This window comes from Mus musculus, chromosome 11 (assembly GCF_000001635.26).
Source record: "Mus musculus strain C57BL/6J chromosome 11, GRCm38.p6 C57BL/6J".
Lineage (NCBI taxonomy): Eukaryota > Metazoa > Chordata > Mammalia > Rodentia > Muridae > Mus > Mus musculus.
Genome location: NC_000077.6, coordinates 83,849,121 through 83,870,469, shown reverse-complemented (window position 1 = coordinate 83,870,469; position 21,349 = coordinate 83,849,121). Strand labels below are relative to the sequence as shown.

At 48.6% G+C, this 21,349-nt stretch overlaps 1 protein-coding gene and 1 long non-coding RNA gene across 9 annotated transcripts in view; one reads left to right on the top strand and one right to left on the bottom strand.

The window, feature by feature from the left end:
- Positions 1–20,261, bottom strand: part of Hnf1b (HNF1 homeobox B) — a 55,709-nt gene extending 35,448 nt beyond the window's left edge. The window contains exons 1-5 of one of the 7 annotated variants that reach the window (XM_006532794.3): positions 20,172–20,261; positions 19,078–19,409; positions 14,367–14,566; positions 8,490–8,754; positions 6,292–6,527 (exon numbers count right to left, since the gene is read on the bottom strand). In XM_006532794.3, coding sequence (XP_006532857.1) covers positions 6,292–6,527; positions 8,490–8,754; positions 14,367–14,566; positions 19,078–19,085 — 709 coding nt within the window. In that variant the 5' untranslated portion in view covers positions 19,086–19,409; positions 20,172–20,261. The other 6 variants (XM_006532791.4, XM_006532793.4, NM_009330.3 and 3 more) reach the window with 6 other exon arrangements.
- Gm12576 overlaps positions 19,717–21,349 on the top strand; it is a 39,611-nt gene continuing 37,978 nt past the window's right edge. The window contains exons 1-2 of one of the 2 annotated variants that reach the window (XR_001780280.2): positions 19,717–19,963; positions 20,191–21,349. The exon at positions 20,191–21,349 is cut by the window's right edge and continues 22 nt beyond it. This is a non-coding gene — a long non-coding RNA (predicted gene 12576). The remainder of the gene's footprint in view (positions 19,964–20,190) is intronic. The other variant, XR_388929.3, reaches the window with a different exon arrangement.

Below are 21,349 nucleotides of genomic sequence, written 5' to 3'. Positions count from 1 at the left end.
CACATACAAGCACACATGCACACATGTGCACATACACACAGACATACAAGCACACACACAGATACACTTGCATACACATACATACATACACAAACACATGTGTGTGCACACACACAAACACACTTGAGCATGCACACATACATACACAGACACACAGGGGTACACACAACCACACACATAGATACACACTCACATACATACACACATAGGCACACACAGAGATATACACTTCCATATACAAACATACATGCACACACATGAGCATGTGTGCACGAGCACATACACACACACACACACACACACACACACGCACGCACGCACGCACGCACTCCTCTCCTTGCTTCCACATTTGTGTTTTTACTTCCTGTTGAAAAGTGGGTAGAGGATAGGGCAAGCTCTTGTGCATCTGTTAAGCAGGCGGCTTCAAAGACGCTTTGCCCAGACCTCTGACTGTCTCTGCCCCTTTAGTGCTTCATTCTCTCCAAGTTCCTGTTACTTCCTATCAAACATTCTACAAACAGATTCCAAGAGCACTTCTCCCATAAGCTGCAGGTTGCACTCCATGCTTCCTGGCAGCTTCCTTCCTCTTCAGAAGGGACTGTGGTCGCAAGGAGTCCTCATATCCTCTAAGGATCCTTCAGAAGGACTAGGCATAGCAAGTGGGCTGCCTCAGGTGATAGGAGTTTGTTATCAGCTGGGGGTCCCTTTGTGCTGAGGCCTGAGCCCACCAGCCCTGCCCAGTGTCTTTGTATGCAGACCTGGGCTGGCCCCCTAGGGGGCTGGCAGCAGAATACCTTGAAGACTGGACCTCTTAATCTCATTAATACCCTGATTGTCTTCCCCAATCTAGTGGGAGTTGATGGGGAGGTACTCACAAGATAAAATGACCTCCACATTCAGGAGATAAAATGACAGTCAGATTAAGTCCCCTAAGAAGCAGAACACTGGAGCTGATACCACCTCGGAACCACTAGAGCAAGCCAGGATCCCAGGCAATTTTGTTCCTCCTCCTAAGGGACAATAGGACTGACTCATTTACTCTGGGAACCCTTGCTGCTGAGATGAATATTTTTTTACAGCTGCCCTCATAAACCCCTCCTCTTGTCTGCTGCCCAAGGAGGGGGTGGGGCTACCAGAGGTGAGCTGAGGTGCCTACCCTGTCTCACAGGCTCCATTAAGTTGTTAAAGCTTTTAAGTGCCCCAGACAGGGCCCAATGCAAGGGCAGTTCAAATCCCCACAGATAGGGATGGGCTTGGGAAAGAGAGGCCTTCCTTTCTTTCCACAGAATTCACCTTGCCCAGGGGCAGCAGCTGGGGAAGAACTAGCTAGCTTCTGAGTCTTCTTCCTAGTTTAGCTCTGCTATTCAGGTGGGAGTCTGTCTGTCTGTCTGTCTGTCTGTCTGTCTCTGTCTCTTTCTTTCTGTCTGTCTCTCTGTCTCTGTCTCTCACTGTATTAGTTCTCAAGCTTAAAAGTTGTTAGTATCTGCATAAAACAAATAAAGGCAGATGGGCAGTATATTACAGGTCAAAACCTGTCCCACTGCTGACTAGCTCTGTGAACTCGGGTAAGTCACTCCACATCTAAACATTTTAACTTCCCTTAGTTGACAAATGGGGATGTCAAAACTGACAGCACCCATCCTCCTAAGGGTTTAAATGAGACAAGCACAGAGGTGGCCAGTCCAGGGCCTGGTACCAGGGAGGCAACAAATCAACACGGAACATCCTCATTTCTCATTTCTGGGTATGTTTGAGGGCTCCCTGGGTACAATATATATTTTGTGCCATGGAGAAGTGCATCTATATAAGCCACTAGTACCCGGGCCAGGAACAAGTCTGCTTTGTCTAAGCCACAGGGTTAGATTTCTGCAGCCACCAAGGATGCAGGGCAACGGAGGCTAAGGAAGAAGTAGGAGGCAGGACTCTGTGTTTTCAAGTTCTGACACATGTCAAGCAAGCCAGGTCTGCCGGGCTGGGGAAGGGAGGGCTAGAGTTCAAAGGCAGGGGAAAGCAGCAGCCACAGAAACAATATGTCCTTTTAGGCTGTGGCCCAGAGGTTTAAAAGTTATCCTTCTCCCTTCTGTGACTCACTGACTTTGCTGAAGAACAAGTCCCCATTTCCTTATGAAAAGATCATTTAAGAGTGAGGACATGTGTGGGAGAGCAAAGGCTGATGGGAACCTCATGTCCCTCCTTGCCTCCATGGGGAGGCAGCCAGGTGACTTAAACTGGATCAAGGTGTACAAGGAGCAAAGCCACCCAGATCAGGCTGCAGATAGCAGCCTTGGGCCAAGGCTAGCCCAGCTCCCATCCCCAGCTTCCTCCTCCTCCTCTGAGGCAATCAATACAAGCACCAGTCTCCGACCTGCTCCTTTTTCTTGCCACAGCCCTGCCCTCTGACCTTTTGGGGGCCTTTTCCTTGATTCAGCTCCAGAATGGAGGTAAAGGCCATCACTCGAGGCCTGCTCAATGGCCCCAGAATGGGTTGTCACGGGGCCCTATAACCAGGGACAGCTCCTGCTGGCCAGAGCTGGAGTAGGGAGGGCAGCAGATAAAGGCCTTCCAGTCTGAAGATAAATGGCCGCCTGCAGCCCTGCTACAGTAACTTTAGGCCCCCAAGAAGAAGAGACAAAGGGTGCCCCTGTGACACACACTGGAAAGATGAAGGCCCAGCAGCAGCAGCCAGGCTGGTTCAAAGCCCCAGCTTAATTGTCAATTAAGCATGCATAAGGGGGGGGGGCGACAAAGCCATGACAACCCTTGGCTGCATGCTGGTGTGTGATTGTAAAGGCAGAGAGGGGCAAGGCTGAAAACAGCTGATTCTGCTGAGTGTGTTTGTAGGCTACCTTGTAACCAACTAGCCGCTGACAGAGGCAAAGTGCTTCTCCTGCCATCCCTATTGTGTGGGACATTCCAGGACCAGGGTCACATTGTGGTCATCATGGGCAAGAGGGGCACATGCAGTAAGCATGGCTGAGAAGGAGGGGGCTTGCATAGGAAAAGGAGGTGCAACTCTCCTGGAAGAGGGCTCTGGGGAAGAGTCTTCTCTTTGGGGTTGCCAGACCTCCTGGCTCAGGTGCTGGGGTTTGGAGAAGGGATGGTAGAGCAGGGAGCTTAGATCTTGGGGTGGTGTCCCTCCCCAGCTCAGCCTTAGAGACTGCCAGTGTTAGGGGCTGGGGACTATCTCAGAGGGGAAAAGTGTCCTATATAAGCATAAAGACCAGTGTTCAGAGCACCACACCCATATAAATGCTGAACAGGCAAAGGGTTTGTCTATGATTCTGGCACATTGGGAGATGAATGGATACAGGGGATCATCAGAGTTAAGACAGCTACCCAGAGTAATCAAATCAGTGAGCTATGGGTTCAAGTAAGAGACCCTGCTTTAGTAAGTCAGGTAGAAAGATGCTGAGCACAGCTTGCTTCTTCTCTCTTAGCTTCCTTTGTATTGCATCCTCAGTGGCTTGCAGCAATATCTAACACTGTGGCTTAGACATATCTCTCTCTCTCTCTCTCTCTCTCTCTCTCTCTCACACACACACACACACACACACACACACACACACACACACACACACATACACAATGTAGGTACACATACATATATGCATACACCAATATACATACTTGTATATGGAGAGCAAGAGAGAATAAGCAAGACATAGATGATAGATAGATGGATGGATAGATAGATAGATAGATAGATAGATAGATAGATAGATAGATAGACAGATAGTCAGTGCTGACCCTGGCTGTTGGTTCCAAGTTCCAGGTTCCGAGTCAGCTATGTTTTTGGCATGGGACTGGGGAGGCCCCACTACAGGGAGGGTACAGTGAGGCTCTGTATCCCAAAACCTTTCTTGAGCATGTCTGTCTGCCTAGCCCTAGGGACAGTCCTAAGAGACATCTTGGCAGCCTGCTAAGGGCATCCAGCACTGTAAAAGCACAGTGGTCACTTCTTTGTCGCTTTCAGGATGAGAACTCATCTCACTGCCTGTTAGGATTAATGTCGAAGCACATGGAGTTAAAAAGAAAACAGTTTTTGTTCTGTTCTGTTTTGTTTTTGTGCCTGCCCTTGCTCCCACTGGCACCATCTATCCTCTTTAGAACCGAGAGGATGGGAGGGGTCTCACTGGGGTTTGCTGGGAAAGGTGGTGTTTACAGGGTCCACCCCTTTAACCCTTGCATGCACCCAGCATCCATCTGACACATAAGGAACTCAGAATTGTACTGTGAATTACTCACACTCACCACCGGCCAAAATCACACCCAGAGAATCCAGTCCCTGGGCAGGAGTTCCTTGATAGGCTCTGAGTGAAGAGGAAGGTCTAAAAAGCCACTGAAAATATCCAAGTGTCCCAGAAGAATCCTACCGATCCTTTCTCTGTAGCATCTTTCTCTGCCTAGGAAAGATGGTGATGCTCCCAGAGGTAACCTTGGTCCCAATAGCTCTGGAGGCTCCCTACAGAATATAAATCCTAAGGATGCAGGGCTACGTGTCTCTGGCATCTTCCTTCTCGTTTTTCACACTGTCTAGGCACACACTCCATCACTGAGCTGCATCTTAATGTATACTTGTGTGGTAACAATCAGCAGACCTGATGTCTACTCACCATCATGTGAGTTTCAACAAATTATCTCTTTCTGGGCCTTAGTTTCTTTCTTTGAAGGCCTTCTGGGTTCTATCATCTTTTTTTTTTTTTTTTTTTTTCCATAAAGATCCAGAGTCTCAGAGCAGCACAGAGATTCCACTTCCAATGGACCACACTCTTCTCAGACCTGCCCCTTGTCCCTTGCCTCTGCTCTGTGTCTAATACCTGGCCCTGCCGCCTTAGCTCTCTGGCTCTCCAGTCAGGGCTCGGAGAGCCTAAACTAGCGACCCTGCAGTGACCTCAGCACAACCCCAGCTTGTCAGAAAGCTGCTGGCCCTTTGTTTGGCTTGTGGGGGCTCCCTGACTTTGGTGTGGAGATCACAGGTCCCAGTACAATGGCCATTGTCTTCTCAACAATGCTCCTTGCCCCAACCACGCCCTCACAGCTTCCAGATTCAGCTCCACAGATCGCCATGGTGGGCAAAATCTCCAGCCCTGCTCAGTACCAGCCATAGGCCATCCGCCACCTACCTGCTGAACCTTGCTTTGTATCGCTGTAAGGGGGTTCAGCGACTCTTTGGTCACGCCAACACTTCCTTGCCTCACTACCCGCAGCTTCTTTGCCTTTTATGAATAAGCCAGCTTTCTGCTGGGCTGTCTGAGCCCTTCCTTACTCTCAGGGCAGGACTCAGAGAAACCCCAGCCTGGTCCTAGGCTTCCTGCTGGTCAATTTCAGGTCTCAACGATCATACCGATCATACTGACTATGAGTGGCAGGCATGGAACAAATGTCTGCACATTGCCCATCTGCTGGCTCAGATCTTATCCTGATGATCTGGCTCTTGGGCCTTTTTCACCAAAAAGGTAACTTTCAGGGGAGGGGAGGAAGGGACCTCAGAGGACTATAGATTATAGCAAACAGCTGCCTTTCCTTTCTCAGGCTTTTCCCCCAGATCAGAAAGCTGTGTTGTGTTTGATATACATAGGTACCAAACATTCATGGGTACCAAGACCCTCCTCATTTCTGGTAAGCCATTTTTCTTAGGAGAATTAAGACCTAGGAGAAGACATAGCTAGCACATAGGGTTCTTTTTTTCATGTGAGGATATAAGCATCTATCGTGACATATTCAAACCCTATAGCAGAGCCATTGTGATCCAGGCCAACACGCCACAAACTCTTTAGCCAACCCATCGCACACCACCTCGAGTAACGGACTCCACGTTAACCCTGGCTCAGCATAGCTGAGGCTGCCACCCAAGTGGCCTTCCCCTAACAACCATTTGACTCCTGCTGAAACAGGAGAGTGGCGGATAGGATATGGTCCGACACGCAGAGGGGTCATCGTGACCGGTGATACATCACTGTGATCTCTCTGCCTGCAGCTTGGAACCTAGCATCCCCAAAAGGCAGCTTTTTCTCTGGAGATAATCAGTGTGGCTGAATCAGCAACCACACAGAGAATGGAGTTAGAGAAGAAAAGGGCAAAGGGCTCCTTTGAGGGCCAAGCAGCTGAGCAAGGAATGGGAGGAAACCCGACCAGAGGCACACACTCGTTCATGAGCCTGTTCTGGCAGTGGGAAGAAAGCATGTCTGTCACCATCCCAATGCATCCGCTCCCCGGAAGCACCGGGAGACCGAGACCGGCAAGAACAGCGGCAGTCGGTTCCGAGGCAGCTAGAGGCTGGCCTTCACTCACCTGACATCTTGTTGGGTGGAGAGGAGCTTGGCTGATGGTGAGGGGAGCCATGGGTGAGCAGGGGGTTCAGGTTGTGCGTCTGGTTGGAGCTATAGGCATCCATGGCCAGCTTCTGCCTGAACGCCTCTTCCTTCCGGCGGTTTGCGAACCAGTTGTAGACACGGACCTCCGTGACCAAGTTGGAGCCTAGGCCGTGGGCTTTGGAAGGGGAGACCCCTCGTTGCAAACATTCTGCCCTACAAAGGACAGAGGTGGAGAGACCTGAATGAGGGTGCCTGGGGATTGTGTGTGCTGGGCCCCAAACACAAAATCATAGTAGAAGCTGAAGGTCAGTGGGGTGGAGGTGGGGAGAGAGGCCATCCGTACTTGAGGAGGCTCAGCAGAAGCTATGGTGCAGGCCCTGAGCAAGCTATGTTGCCCGAAAGGCAGAGCATGGGCCCCTATGTGGCTCCAATTAAATGAGGGCAAGGCAAGGATCTGCAGTTTCAAGAGACAGCCCCGTGATTTGCCTCCTGGCACCTCCTTTACAGCTTCACGAAAGGCAGTCCTTTGCTGGCTCTGACTGAGTCTCTTCCAGGCATTGTGAGACATGAGGACTTTGGGAGTTTGACATCCTAAAAGGGTTCAGGGAATCCAAATCTCACGTTCTTGCTCTGGGGCAAAGAACTAGCAGAGAGGAGCAAGATATTAAGAAGGGGAGGGGTGTCTCTGGGTATAAGCACCAATGAAATCCCCAGACTACGATGAGCTCTGTTCTTGGACACCCCACTTGCTGTTGGAGGCTTTTTTCTCAGCCTGAAGACCTTGTGTCAAACCTGGCCTGTTTCCCCACCTGCCCTTCCTGGCTTTATCTTTTCACTGCCAAGACTGCTCAGCTTGGAGACTTCGCAAGAACTCCACAGGCTTCCACCAGAGCAAGGAGTAAACGTTTTAGAAAGTCGATATAAGAATGAAAGAAAATAGAGAAAGAAGAAAGCTAAAGGATTCTCCAAGGACTTCCAGTGCTTGCTTTAAATATATATATATATATATATATATATATATATATATGTATATGTGTATATATATATATGTGTGTGTGTGTGTGTGTGTGTGTGTGTGTGTGTGTGTATGTGTATATATGTATATATGTGTGTGTGTGTGTATGTGTGTGTATGTGTATATATGTGTGTGTGTATGTGTATATGTGTATATATGTATATATGTGTGTGTGTGTATGTGTGTGTATGTGTATATGTGTGTGTGTGTATGTGTGTATGTGTATATATGTATATATGTGTGTGTGTGTGTAGTTAAGATACAAAAAGGAGTCTGTTCAGTCAGTGTGCACAGAGCTGGCCAAACAGATCCAACCAAGTCTTACTCGCCTGCCAAATTTTCTCGGCTTTTTGCTTGAGACAAGGTCTCATGACGAAGTAGCCCAGATAGCCTCAAATTCTTGATCTTACCCCTCTCTCTGCCTCCTGAGCGCTGGGATTATAGGTGTGTGCCAATGTGCCAAGCCTTCTTGTAAAACCTGTGCCAGGCCCCAGATTCCTTCTGGTCTTATGGGGATATGATTAATGGAGGCCTGAGTAAAGGAACAGTTTGGTATTGCCTGTGTAGAGTGGAAACATCTCTCCGGCACCATATTTTATGTCAGAACTTCTAGAGTATCTCTCCTAAATAAACACTCATTAGAAATAATGATTTAGTATATCACAGAGGTGAGACCCCGTGATTAAAAAACGACAGTGCTAACCAGCTAACTAGGCTTCTTAAATGCAGGCTTCTTGGTTCTTTTTCTTCTTTTGAACATTCGTGTGTGTGTGTGTGTGTGTGTGTGTGTGTGTGTGTTATAGCAAATATGCTGAGCTTAGAGGACAACTTGCAAGATTTGGTTCTCTCTCTCCATCATGTAGATCTGGGGGTCAAAGCCAGGCAGTCAGGCTTGGTAGTAACTGCCTTCCTTAGCCCTCGGAATCACCTTGTCGGTCTTCCTCGGAGCTTTAAAAATATTAAAATATGCCATGACTCCTGAAGTACTCCTGTGATGCGTCTCAAATCTATTTATTAGTAAATTAAATTTGGGGTTCTGTAGAATACACTTTAGGAGGTCCTGATTTAGCCACACTTAGCTGGATAATCCATATCCCAACAGCACAGGACCAAAAGGGCTGAACCTTTGCCTTCCTGCTCCAGGGGGCTCCTGGCATTACCTGTTACACTCCTCCACTAAGGCCTCCCTCTCTTCCTTGCTGGGATTCTTTTGCCGGTCGTAGGCCTGGTACAAAATTTGCTGGGATGCGGGCCCCCATTTAAACCGGTTGCGGCGCATCTTCTTGTTGGTGGGCTCGGAGCAGGTGTCCTCCGACTGCCCAGGCCCCTGGTTCTGTTGACTGAACTCTGGAAAGAGAAACAGCAGCTGATCCTGACTGCTTTTGTCTGTCATGTTTCCAGAGCTCTGGACTGTCTGGTTGAACTCTGAAAAGAGAAAGGAGTAGACTTGATAGAGCCTGTAGCCTTCTCGCTATAGACAGACAGGCAGACGGACAGACAGACAGACAGACAGACAGGTGGACCAATGGACAAAGACATCTTAATTCCTCTCCGTTAAGCTTTACAGTATGCTCCAGTTTTATGTGGGGATACAAAGGGGGACACCTCACAACAGACCCCTCCCTGTTCATCTTGTGTCCCCAGCAAAGACACCCTTTCCTTTCTTGGACAGAGGTCGCCAAGTCAATGTTTTGAGAAAATTAATTCTTTTCCTTTGTCTTGGTGACCTTCTGACATTGAAGTCACACTCTGAATCCCAAATGCTTGTTATTTAAGTATTTATTTTGAGACAGGGTTTCCTGTGTGTCCCTGGCTGTCCTGAAACTCACTTTGTAGATCTGGCTGGCCTCGAACTCAAAGGTCTGCCTGTCTCTGCCTCCTGAGAACTAGGATTAGTGACACGAGCCACCACCTCCTGGCTCTGAACGCCTGTATTTCGATGACAGGGGGATGAGCCCAGTCAAATATCAGGCTGGAGAAATTGTTCAAAGGTGCATATTACACTCACCCACCATATTTAGAGGAATGTGTGACCCTTCCTGCCTCCACTCTTCCTCTTGTGGTTACCTGCATTCTAATTCTAGGTTCTTTGAAAACCATGAAACCCCAAACCTTTAAAATCGTGCTTTGAAATAAATACCTAGAACTTTGTATCTGAAAGAGAAGATGCTTCTTAGACTTCTGGTATGATTATAAAGGCAATAGTGTGTGTGTGTATGGGGGGTGATATATGTGTCATGTGTGTGCATGTGTGTGTGTTGTATAAGGGGTCTCTGTGTGTGATATATATGTGATATGTACGTCATCTGTATGTATGTGTGTGTGTATGATATATATGCGACATGTGTTCCATGTGTGTGCATGTATGTGTGTGATATGTATGGTTTGTGTGGAATATATGTGATATGTGTGTTATGTATGTGTGTGTGTGTGTGTGTGTGTGTGTGTGTGTGTGTGTGTGGTGTGTGTGTGTGTGTGTGGTGTGCCCCAGGAAACCTTTTATGAGGAAGCTGGCTCATGATCTGCCCACATAATTTGAAAGATGGCAAGTACAGAGTCTGAAACAGAAGACCTTGTCAGGAACGACAGTACAGGAGCTGGAGAGAGGCAGGAGACACCTGTCTGACTTTCAGGCCCAGGCAGACCTATCTTCAACTCACTCTCATCGAGTGAATGAAAGGCAGAAGCCTGGCCCAGTGGCCACATGTTGGCTCATATGGTTGGATTGAGGTTTGGTACCCACTTTATTAAGAAGGGAGCAAAGTTCTTCTCTTCCTACGTGTGCACAGAGCAGTGTTCCTGAGGGTGCAGGACACATACATCCATGTCCTAGTCCCTGCTGCCCTTGTTCTGGACCTTGGTATCCTTTCACAGTCCTGTTGTTCTCAGTGTTCAGCCACAACCTCCAGAGCACTCCAGCAATGCCTCTGGACATGGCAGAAGTTTTAAATGCGATCTGAGACAACTGGATCACTGATTCTCACTACTTAACGTGTGAACCCCATCCACAAACCCTTCCTAGTGTCTCCAGTCTGTATACCTGGGATTTTATGACCTGTCTTGGGTTCTCTTTCCATTTTGGCCCATTACAAGAAAACGGTAGTTTCTCAGCCTGAACTTAAGATCCCAGTTGTGGGTATGGCTGGCTTTTTCTAACCAGTGACCAATGGCCAAATCAGAAGCAGTGTCCTAGGTGGATAAATGGCTGCTTTCACTAGAGTCTTTGATTTAGGATGGTCCTCTGGCCACCTAGGGTTCTGTGTGCATGGCAGCCCATGGTCTTTTTAGAAACCGGAAATGGCCTCTGCTAAATGTAAAAGCAGACTGTCACCAGCTTCCCTGGGACAATGTGTGCAAAATGACACTCCTCCCTCAGTCAGATAACTCCTCCCTCAGTCAGATAGTTCCTCCCACACTCAGATAGCTCCTCCCACAGCCAGATAGCTCCTCCCACAGTCAGATATTTTTTCCAGGTGTTTTCTTCACCTTTTATATTGCTTGTTCTCTACAACAACTCTTTAAATACTGTTACTTGAGGGTGAAGGTAGAGATAGAAGTCCCCTATTCAGTGGGGAGGGGACTATCTAATATCTCCTCCTCTTCCTCCTCCTTCTCCTTTTCATCTCCTCCCCACCCCTGCCCCTGCCCCGTGGGCTCTGCAAGGCATCTATAGAATCCCCTATGAATAATAGCCAAAGCCAGTGAGGATAACCCCCAAGTGTCTGGGATTCTTTTGAGAATTTTTTTCACTTGAAGTGAGCAGGTGTCACTAGACTTACGGGTAACAGTCCATCTCTACAGCACAACACCCGCTACACCTAACCCTTCACCTAATTCTCACAGCCCAGAATGAGTCCCAGGAGCAGACAACTGGAGGTCTCCGTGGGTCTCATCCAAAGTCAGATGAGCCTAGAACGTTTGAACGCTCCTAACCACTAGCTTATAAATTACTGCAAAACAACCCCCAGGCTCCCCAAATCTGACTTTGGTGGAGGATGCTTTTGCCGCATGAATCCCGCAGTACAAGGACTGCTCTTTGGGGAGACAGCAGCCTATAGGAGGTGGGAACCCAGAGCATTTGTAGACCAGTCAGAGCCTACAGCCCTAAAGGACCTGGCCTAGCCACACCCAGTGTTTGAAGAACTCCACTACCACAAGTCCAGCAGCTACCACCAACTTCCCTCCACTTGCTCTCAAATGATATGCAACAGAAAACATTTGATGCCCATAAAAATGACATTGGAACATTTACTTTAGCAGCCTTATCCAGGGCTTAGGAGCTAGACAAAAAAAGTTTTATGTGCATAGGCAAGCCCTTGAATAGTAAGTACCATTTATTAGGTTTCGGTTTTTTTTTTTTTTCATGAAACCTTTTTGTATAATTTTATTTTTCATCTCCTCTTTCTATTTCCACTCAACTCATTTCTTTGGTCTTTCTTTTATTTATCACCCCAATTTTTGTTCCATGCTAGGGTGTCTTTTCTTTATTCTTTAAGGCTTGTTACAAATGTGACCTCCTCCAGTAAGTCCTCCAGGATTTCTCCAGGTGCTATAGCAGCAGCCCTGCTGCCCAGTGCATGCCTTTTAGAGGGCCTGGAAAGCTGCTCTCATGAATTACTTGGGTTTCTCAACTTGTTCAGGAGAGTGGAAGTCTGTGAACCCCACAGACTAGCATAGTGCTTGGGACATGGCAGGTGTATGTATGATTAATTACAGGGGGAGTATTTTTGTCCTTAAGTTCTGTCTCCTGTAACTATAAACCAGTAACAAACAATAATAACACTGAACAAAAATGTCCCTTGCAGCTTGCCATCCACTTGGTCAATTATCCCTTCTTGAGCATGCTGAGGATCTTTCTGGGACTTGAGTCTTGTTAGACGGCCCAGTGTCTCCTGTGTCTCTCTGTCTGTCCTGGGGTTGCTGGGTGAATACCATCCTGACTTCTGAGCCAGTTCTCCCTTGGAGCTATCTGGCCTTTGCAAACTGGGGCTCCTGAGAATGTTTTTTGGGCTATGCAGGAACTTCATGTCAGGAGGTCAACTCCCTAATGGAGGGAAGCCAACCCAGACTTTAAAGGATTGATTCCTCTACACAGCAAACAGCTCCACAGTCATCTACTTTGTCCACATAATGTTCCAATTCAAGGGTTAACCTCAGACAGAGACAAATGTCCTGAACCTTTCCTTCCACTGATATCCTTCCTGCCCACGGACATAATAAACACAGTCACAGTCATTTTGGAGCAATGTGTAGAAAACAAAAACAAAACAAAACAAAAAATCCAAGAGCAATTTTAAAAGTGACTGTCCCAGAAAGAGGAAAAAAAGATTCCTACCCAGAAAATGATGGAAATGAATGTGTTGGCAAAGACACAGAGGCTCACAGCAGAGAGAGAGAGAGAGAGAGAGAGAGAGAGAGAGAGAGAGGAAGAGGAAGAGGAAGAGGAAGAAGAGAAGGAGGAGGAGGAAGAGGAGGAGAAGGAGGGGAGAGAGAGAGAAAGTAGGAGAGGGGAGGAGGGAGGGAAGGAGAGAGAGAGAGAGAGAGAGAGAGAGAGAGAGAGAGAGAGAGAGAGAGAGGAACAGGCTGGGTCCAAAGAGATCAAGTGTAATGGCAAGAGATGATCTCTCCAAATAAAAACAGCTCAAGGTTCAAATTCCCCTCTGTGTAAGGACCCAGACTTCTCAGAATTCTTGCATGGAAGGAATCTTGGGACAGAAGGAAGACCTTGGGTTAAGAACTGAAATAACCTGGGTATAAACTGGGTATAGAGGTGCACACCTTTAATCTCAGCACTTGGAAGGCAGAGGCAGGCGGATGTCTAAGTTCAAAGCTAGCCTGGTCTACAGAGTGGGTTCCAGCACAGGGCTACACAGGGAGATCCTGTCTCAAAACAAACAAACAAAAAAACCAAACCAAACCAAACCAAACCAAACCAAACCAAACCAAACACAAAAACAAACAAACAAAAACAACAAAAAACAAAAGCCAAAGGAAAAAAATCCATAAAACTGCATCAACAACCACCAAAGAAAGAAAGAAAGAAAGAAAGAAACCCAAACAAATAAAATCCCCCTGAAGCGAAGCAGTGTGAGCTGAATCAGTGACCCAGCACCAGTCACTTTGCATCGTGTAACCCCCCCCCCCCCCCCGCCCCATAAGCATCAATGCTGGCATAACTGAGGGATTCGGAGTTTTACATGCTAGTAGCATTTCAAAGGTAATCTGGTAAATCTGGAAGTTGTGTGGAAAGTGTGTGGAAGAACCTGTGTGCAACACGCAAAGTGTAGGGGGACGGATTGTGTGGGGGTGTGTAGGTAACTTGTTGCAAAATTGTTCAGAATCCCTTGCTGTTTTTCCTTAATAATTTCTTCTGAACTAAAAACATTTCATTGAAATTAATTACGTGCAAAACAAAAAACAACAACAAAAACCAATTGGTCAGCGCTCTAAGTGCATACACTCTTAAGTGTGTCCTGCCTCAGACAGAAAGGAGGTCTTCACTAGGTGGAGTCACTCTCAGCTGAGCCCAAATTCTAGTCTTGGTAAATGTGAGCAATTGCTTTAAATTGCTTCTGGACTCAGTCCTCCACCCCTGCCCCACCCCACCCCCACCCCCACTTCCAAGGAACAGGGTTAGGTTCTGTACAGACACTTTAACTATTTATACTTTTTCCAGAGGGGAAGAAAATAACAGCAGTGACAATCTATATTGTTGACCACCATGTAATCTCTTCTTTGGAAACTCAGACTGTCTTCATATGTCAACCAAGAAACAATGAAAGGGATGTTGGAAAGAAGGACTAGATAGATGCAGAGTACACTGCACACCCTGAAGGCCTTTTCAGTGTAACTACTTGTGTAGCAGGGGCTGTGGGAGAGAGAAATGATACAAGATAAGCCACTGTGTAGCAACTGTATCTATCTGCCAACTACTTTAAGAGGCCTCTTGGTGGAGGGGAAACTAAGGCAGCCCACGAGGTCAGAGTGAGGGCAAAAGCCCCTGTAGGTTGAAGCAGAGGCAAGGTTAAAACACTTACGTCGGAGGATCTCCCGTTGCTTTCTGACGTACCAAGTGTACAGGGCAGCTCTCTTCTGGGTCTTCATGGGGGTGCCCTTGTTGAGGTGTTGAGAGAGGTGGGATTGGTTCAGGCCTGTGACATCGACCACCTCCCTCTGGGGGATATTGTGCTGTTGCATGTATCCCTTGATCATTTTGGCAGCCCTCCACGGGTCCTCGCTAGACAGAGAAACAGATCTTTAGGATGCTGGTTCAAAATGCCCAAAGGAAAGTATTCACCTGCTGGGAGCAAAAAAGTCATTTTCAAGTATTCCCCCACCTGTTGGAACTCCAGCCTCACGAGAGGTATAGGGCTAAAAGCAAACTATATGCAAGAGGAGTAGGCACCTCCGACCTTGTGCCCTCCAGATATAGCCTTTCCTTCCAAGAAGGGCTTTAAGCCTGCCCTTACTGCCCACTCCCCAGACCCTATCCCCTAGCCGTGGAAGAAAAGACTCTTGCTTTGTTCCACTCTCCTTGGATTTCAAGAGACTAAAAGACAAGAGTCTCACCAGAGAGCTGAGATGCGTGGAGCCCGAGTTGCTACACGGAGCCAAATCTGTTTGAAAAGTTTTAGTAAAAACTCTCCAACATTATTCTCCTTCTAAAAAGGAGGTCCAGTCTGTTAAAACAGGGGTAGGTCTGTGTGCACACCTCCTGGGACACAAGCAACAGTCAGTCTTCTAAAGACTGCCTGGGCATTAAATAAAATTATTTTTGTTTGATGTATCTAGAAACCTCCAGCAATCAAACTGAAATATTTCATAAGCATTTGTATAGTTGTGATTCCTTTTGTGATCAAATATTACATTGTTTTTGGAGTTTTAGCAAAGCGTTCTCAAATATGCGCTCTCTCAAGTTGAACAGGACACTTGCAAAGCAGGTATGCTTAAAAAATAATCCACAGCCCCGCCTCTAAAATAAAACCCATCAAGGAAGAGTAATTTCAGTATTGGGAGTAAGACAATGCTCCCAAATACTCTGTTTGCCTGTAAGATTGCATCTCTCTGATACAGAGAGGCCACCTGGGAGGTAGCAGTTCTCCCTGATTTCAAGTTTGGACTGAGAATAGACATGCTTCTGGTTTCTCAAAACTGCAAGCACAGCTTGCATTATAAACACGGCACGAGGGTATCTCCCAGGCTTTTAAAAAAATGTTGTTTTAACTTCACTGTTACTTTTTCTTGCTTGTTAAATAGGTGACTTAGAATGAGAACTGTCATTGAAATGAAGAGACTAAGAAAGTCTCTAAGAATCATAAGAGACCAAGTCTCATAAGGCACAGCACAGATCAAAAGTATTAAAGGAACAATACAAGTATGTATATGAGTTATTTAATGCAGCTATAGAAACAATTCTTCACTACATGTTGATATATAATATACACAAACATATACACACAATATATTAGCTTAACAAGACATCAAAAAGCAAAGAGAAAATTGGGTTCAGATGAAACAATAAAAATTGGTGTTGAAGCTGAGGCCAAATTAGATACAGTGGTAAAACAATTATTTTTTTCAATGGTGCCTGAAAAAAATCAATTAGTTTGTTTAACGCGTTAAAAATCTCCAGCAATCAAGGGAGATATTGTATAGCATTTGAATTGTGGCTATTTCAGCAAGCCTTTGCTATCGGATTCGTGAGAAGCCAGGCTTTCGAATGAGATGTTTTTGTGAATTGTAAACGTTCACATTAATGGTACATAAATTAACTAATTCCTCAAGCATTTATTAAGGCCCAGAAAGTAGAACAACATAATGAAATAGTAAGAAAAAAAGCAGAGGAACTGCGTTCCAGTGTCAGACCTGGAGAATTCATCCTGAGCAGGAGGAAAACACGGCAATCAACATTTTAAACATAACCACGTAAATAACAGCGATCGTCTAAAAGCTCATTGTTGGTTAACATTTCCACAGATATTTTTAGGGTGGAAAAACATTTCTAACAGATACGAACCATAGCTTCAAAAGTTAGAGAAAACAGTATTTGGGTTTTAAAAATTACCACTGTATCGCTTTAACAGATCGTTTGGCCATTTTTCCTTTGTTTAGCTTCTTTACCGGTTATTCTACGTACCTAAAAAAAACCTAGCATAAGAGTGTGTTCTAAACGTGAGTGGTTCCGTGAAAAGGGGAATTAACAGCGAGATGATTAAGAAAAAAGAAAAACAAAACAAAAGAAAAACCGTTGAGACAAAACCTTCAGGCCCTGAATTAAAAATATTTGAATTGGGGGTTAAGATGGCGTAGTTATATCTTAAAAAACAAAAAAAAAAAAAAAAAACCTGAAAAACTAAAAAAAAAAAAACTTCTCGGATCCCAGAATGCCCCGCATATTCCCTACGGAAGAGAGCTCTGAGGCCCAGGTAAAGAGTTATTGGGAAATACAGTTTCCTCCCTAGGAGAAACTCGCTGTAGCGAGGAGCGCTCGGCCTTTGTAGAGCCAGCGCAGGTGTCAAAAGCAAACCCACAGTGGCCACAACGTCCAGCCCGCTCCTTCCTCAAGGGTGACTTTGCTTCCCAGGAGCAGAGACTCTCTGGGTCCCGGCTCGCGGGGAACCAGGGGCCTTGGTCCCTAGGTGGCCCACCAGGTCTCCTAAGCCCCTGGGGCACACCAGCCTCCGACCCGCAGCCGGGGAGCGCGCGACACCGCCGTTTGCAACCCTCCACTCTGGCCAGGTTCTTCCAGCCAGGGTAAAGGCGACCAGGCGCGCCACCGAGTGACCCTCCTCCCCCGCACACCTTTCTTTTCTTTCTGACTTACAGGGGAACAAGGGGGTGGAGCGGGAAGAGAAAAACAAAAGAGAGTGCCCGGTACCCTGCAGTCGGCTGCGCGGTGACCTGCGAGCCGCTAGCAATTTCTTGAAAAATTACTTTAATAAAGTCAGACGCTCCAGGCCCAGGGGAGGGAAGGCGGCACCAGCTTGCGAATGGGACAGAGCTTCAGGGTGTGCCCTGGGTCCTCACCCCAGCTAGAGTCTGGGCTCCTCTCCTTCTGCTCCCCATGGCTTGGGGGTGGGAAGAAGGCCCAGGTCCTAAGACCCCCGACTCAGAGACTCTGCGCCCGCAGAGCTCTGCGGGTGTCGGCTTCCCAGAGCAGCGCGGGGACCTGGGGGTGCGTCCCGTACCTCCGCGCGTGTGTCCGGCGAGCACCCCCTCCTGCGTTTTGATTTCCTTCCCTTTCTAAGCCGAGTTTACAACTTCACCAATGAATAACCCGCCTCTCTTTTCAACCTAATCACGTTTTGTGTACTTTCTGTTGATGATTTATAGGAATAAATTAATAACACCCCAACTCCACGTGCTGCAGTTTATGTTACATCTCCGCTCTGTCCAGCCCGGGGTGGGGACCACGGTGGAGAGGCGCCCTCGGCCTCCCGGGCTTCCCTAAGTCGGCTCCGAGGCGAACTAGACAGTGGCTCTCAGGAGGAAGGACCTAGGCCCCAGGGGGCTGGCGACGGGATGCCGGGTCCCTGAGCCAGGCCCCAGGATAAATTTTCTGCCAGCCTGCCGTCCCAAACCTTCCGAGGGGCTCGGTACCTCAGTCTGTACCCTCTACCCCTGACACCATCCAGGCCGCTAAACTCAGCCAGAGGGGGAAAAAAAAAATCATTGCTACGTGGAGAAACAGCAACGAAAGAAACCCAAGCTTTTAAATTAGAGCAAAATCATTTTAGGGGTTAAAAAAACAAAAAAAACAAAAAACTTTTAGAAGTCCTCCAGATTGCCTTGGCTAGAGGGCGAGCGGCCGGGTCCCCAAAGCGCAAATTCAAATGCAAGGTCATATCCCACCCCAAGCGCGCGCTGCAGGAGAGGAAGCCGAGCCAGGGAGGCCGCCACAGTCACTCCGGAACTCTGAAACTTTGAAGCCGCAGGGCTTAAGAGTCAGAGGCCACGCGAGGGGCTCCTTTCTGAAGCCAAGTGGCCCCGGAGCGACGCGCAGTCTAAGGGAGCCGCTTGGCTCCTTGGATAATTAGTAACTAGCTGTCAAAGCGTAGGCCCGGGCGAGAGGACCGGCAAGTGATCCCAGCCACCGGAGGGACCGCCAGCCAGCCTGGGCTCCCCTAAGCCTGCTGGGGTGTCGTTAGTGAGATGCGTACACGCCCACCTCTGCAAAAGGGCATGGTGGTCTTAGGAGCACCTATTCTCTCTCCCTTTGTTCATGGTTTCTTTTGCCCGGCACTGGTGACCCTACAACAAACTTTCCACTTTATAATTCTAAACTTGGCTCTGTAAGGACACAATCAGAGAACTTGCTTCCCAGGCCTCGGCCACTGATGCTGCCAGGTCTTTTGCAGAGAACTGCAGATCGCAGGGATTAATACGTGGCTTGGGGTTTGGGAAGTTTGGTGGGTCCGGGGGCAATTGCAGCCTTTTCGCTGCACCCACCAGCCCCTCTGGTCATGTGACCTAAGGCTCCGCACCTTCGGTTCTCGTGACTGGGTACCACCAACAAAGTGCCTGGGTCCAGGCTGCCCGCATAGGTGGAGGCAGACGAAGCCTGGGGGTTCCAGGTCGCCCGGTGGAGGGCCAGGTTCAATAGTTAGCAGAGAAGCGGAGTGCCCCCGGGCTATTTTTCCCGTGGGGAAGGGGCTTGGGGAGAGCAGTGTACACCTCATGCCTCCGGTGAGGGGCCGGGGACTCCAGAGACTGCTCGGGCTCCAGGGCGTACCTCGCTCGCTTGCCTACCTGAGCATCCGGTCCACCTCGGCCCGCTGCTCCGCGGCCTCCTCGGTGTTGAGCGCCTGGAGCTCTTTGAGGATGGGAGGAGTGTCATAGTCGTCGCCGTCCTCTGAGCCCTCGTCCCCAGACAAGCGGCCCTTGGCGTGGCCATTGGTGAGAGTATGGAAAACCGGCTTGGTGTCGAGATCCGCCCCGCTCCCGGGGGACAGGGGCAGTGTCTCCAGCTTCACCCCGAAATTCGGGGACGGCAGTAACTCCTCCAAGGCCTGGATCAGCACTTCCTTGGTGACTCCGGAGCTCAGCAGGGCACTCAGGAGTTCTTGCTGGAGCGACGTGAGCTTGGACACCATTTTCCAAGGACGGAAAAAGAAGGGGTTGAGGGGATGGGTGGGTGTGAGAGAGGAGGGTGGAGGGGAGTTTTACAAGAGAACTCCAAGTCCTGGAACCCCTCCACCCTTTAGCTTTCAGACACCTGTTACTCTCTGGGGTCCCGGAGACTCCTCCGAGAGGAGTCAGAAAACTTCTAACTTGCCATGATCTCCACCATTAGGCCATATAAGATATGCAAATGAGTGGGAAGGGCTCAGCTTTCGGCAAGATGCAAATGGTGGTGGGGAGGGGGGAAAAACCGAGAAAGTGGGAGAACCTAAGGGACAGTCCAACGGAGCGAGAGACTTGGGCCGGGATTGGGACTTGCCAGAGCCCATTCTACTCACGCTGGGGGGCTCCAAATCTTCTCTACCGATTCTGTTTATCAGCCAAACTTTAGGTGACCTTTGGACTGGTAAAGCAAGCGGCTTGCAGCCTGGGCTGGGTGGGGGTGGGGGACCTTTCCACTAGCGACAGGTTCGGCTTTAGTCCAGAAAGAAGAAACTGCGCTTCGGGGGTTCAGGTGAGAGAGCTGGACAAAGTTGGGGTGCCTTGGCAAGGGGGAGGGGGGGAGGGTGAGGAGAGCAGAAAGCCTCCAGGTTGTCTGCAGGTAGCAAGCCTGGAGATGTAGTCAGATGGTGGCGAATCAGATTCTTTGGGAATGGGCGCCAGGAATAAGAGTGGCTTTAGGCGCGGTTACAACGAATTGGAGGGACCCCATTTCTTTTTACCTCGGTTACTGCTCTCCAGGTCCTCCTCAGCTCCGCCTGGTAGTTTGGATTTGCCGGATTCCTGACCAGGACCGCGCGTTGTTAACGTGCTAGAGGCCTGCGGGACCCTTGAAAGGAGACGCCGATTCGTTTATGGCCAGAGGGAGTAGCGAAAGTGGAGCTCTGCCGCTGCAGGGCTCACCAGCTACCTGCCCCGCCAAGCCAAGGGGGAGCAGGACACCTGGAGCTCGCCTTCTGCCTAAACCCGGAACCCAACAGCGCCTGAGCTCTGCACCCAAAACTAGGGCTACGGAGTCTCCTTTCTAGTAGTGAATGTGTAGATTGACCTGTGGCTGGACCGACTGTTGCAGCTCTGGATTACCCAGGACCACTGTTTTGGTTCTTAATTCTAGGAAGTCCGTTGTACCGGGAGTTAAGAATCGCGCTCTATAAACACAAGTTCACTGTGGTGGTGGCAGGAGTCTTGTATGCCACCTAGAGCAGGCACCCCTAAAGCCACTGAAGAAAAAAAAATGTTTTTTCCCCCACCCAGGTCTGGTCCGGAAGGAAGCTCTGAGCCTTTCGGCACAGCACGGCAGGAGTTTCTGCCACATCTCCCCTGGGACCCGGAGAGGAAGCAAGGAGGCACAAGCCGCACCCAGACCTCCAGGCAGGGACCTGAGCTGCAGGGAAGGAAACTGCTTACACACACACACATACACACACACACACACACACACACACACACACACGCACACGCACACGCACACGCACACGCACACGCACACGCACACGCACACGCACACGCACACGCACACGCACACGCACAGGCACACACATTTCCCCAGGGTAGAGGCGGTTTTGAACCTCGGTTCTCTCATTTGTGAAATATATTCCTAATATCCAGGATACAGAAAAGCTGTAGACACGGAAGAAGACCACCTGTGCAAAGCTGGCTAACACCTGTGTACACACTTCCCCTGTCTGCGAAGATGGCAGGCCTGTTCCCAGTGGTTTGGAAGCTTAAGGTTCTCAGCATCCGGGCATTAGGGTTGGAAGAACTGGACAAAGAAAGACAAACGGTCAGAACCATCAGCAGGGTAAAGGAACTTCTAAGTACATTCTAAGTACATTGTTTTACTGCATGCACTTTCAGATACAACCTGTTAGGAGGAAATTGTGGTTGGGTCAGAGAGAGA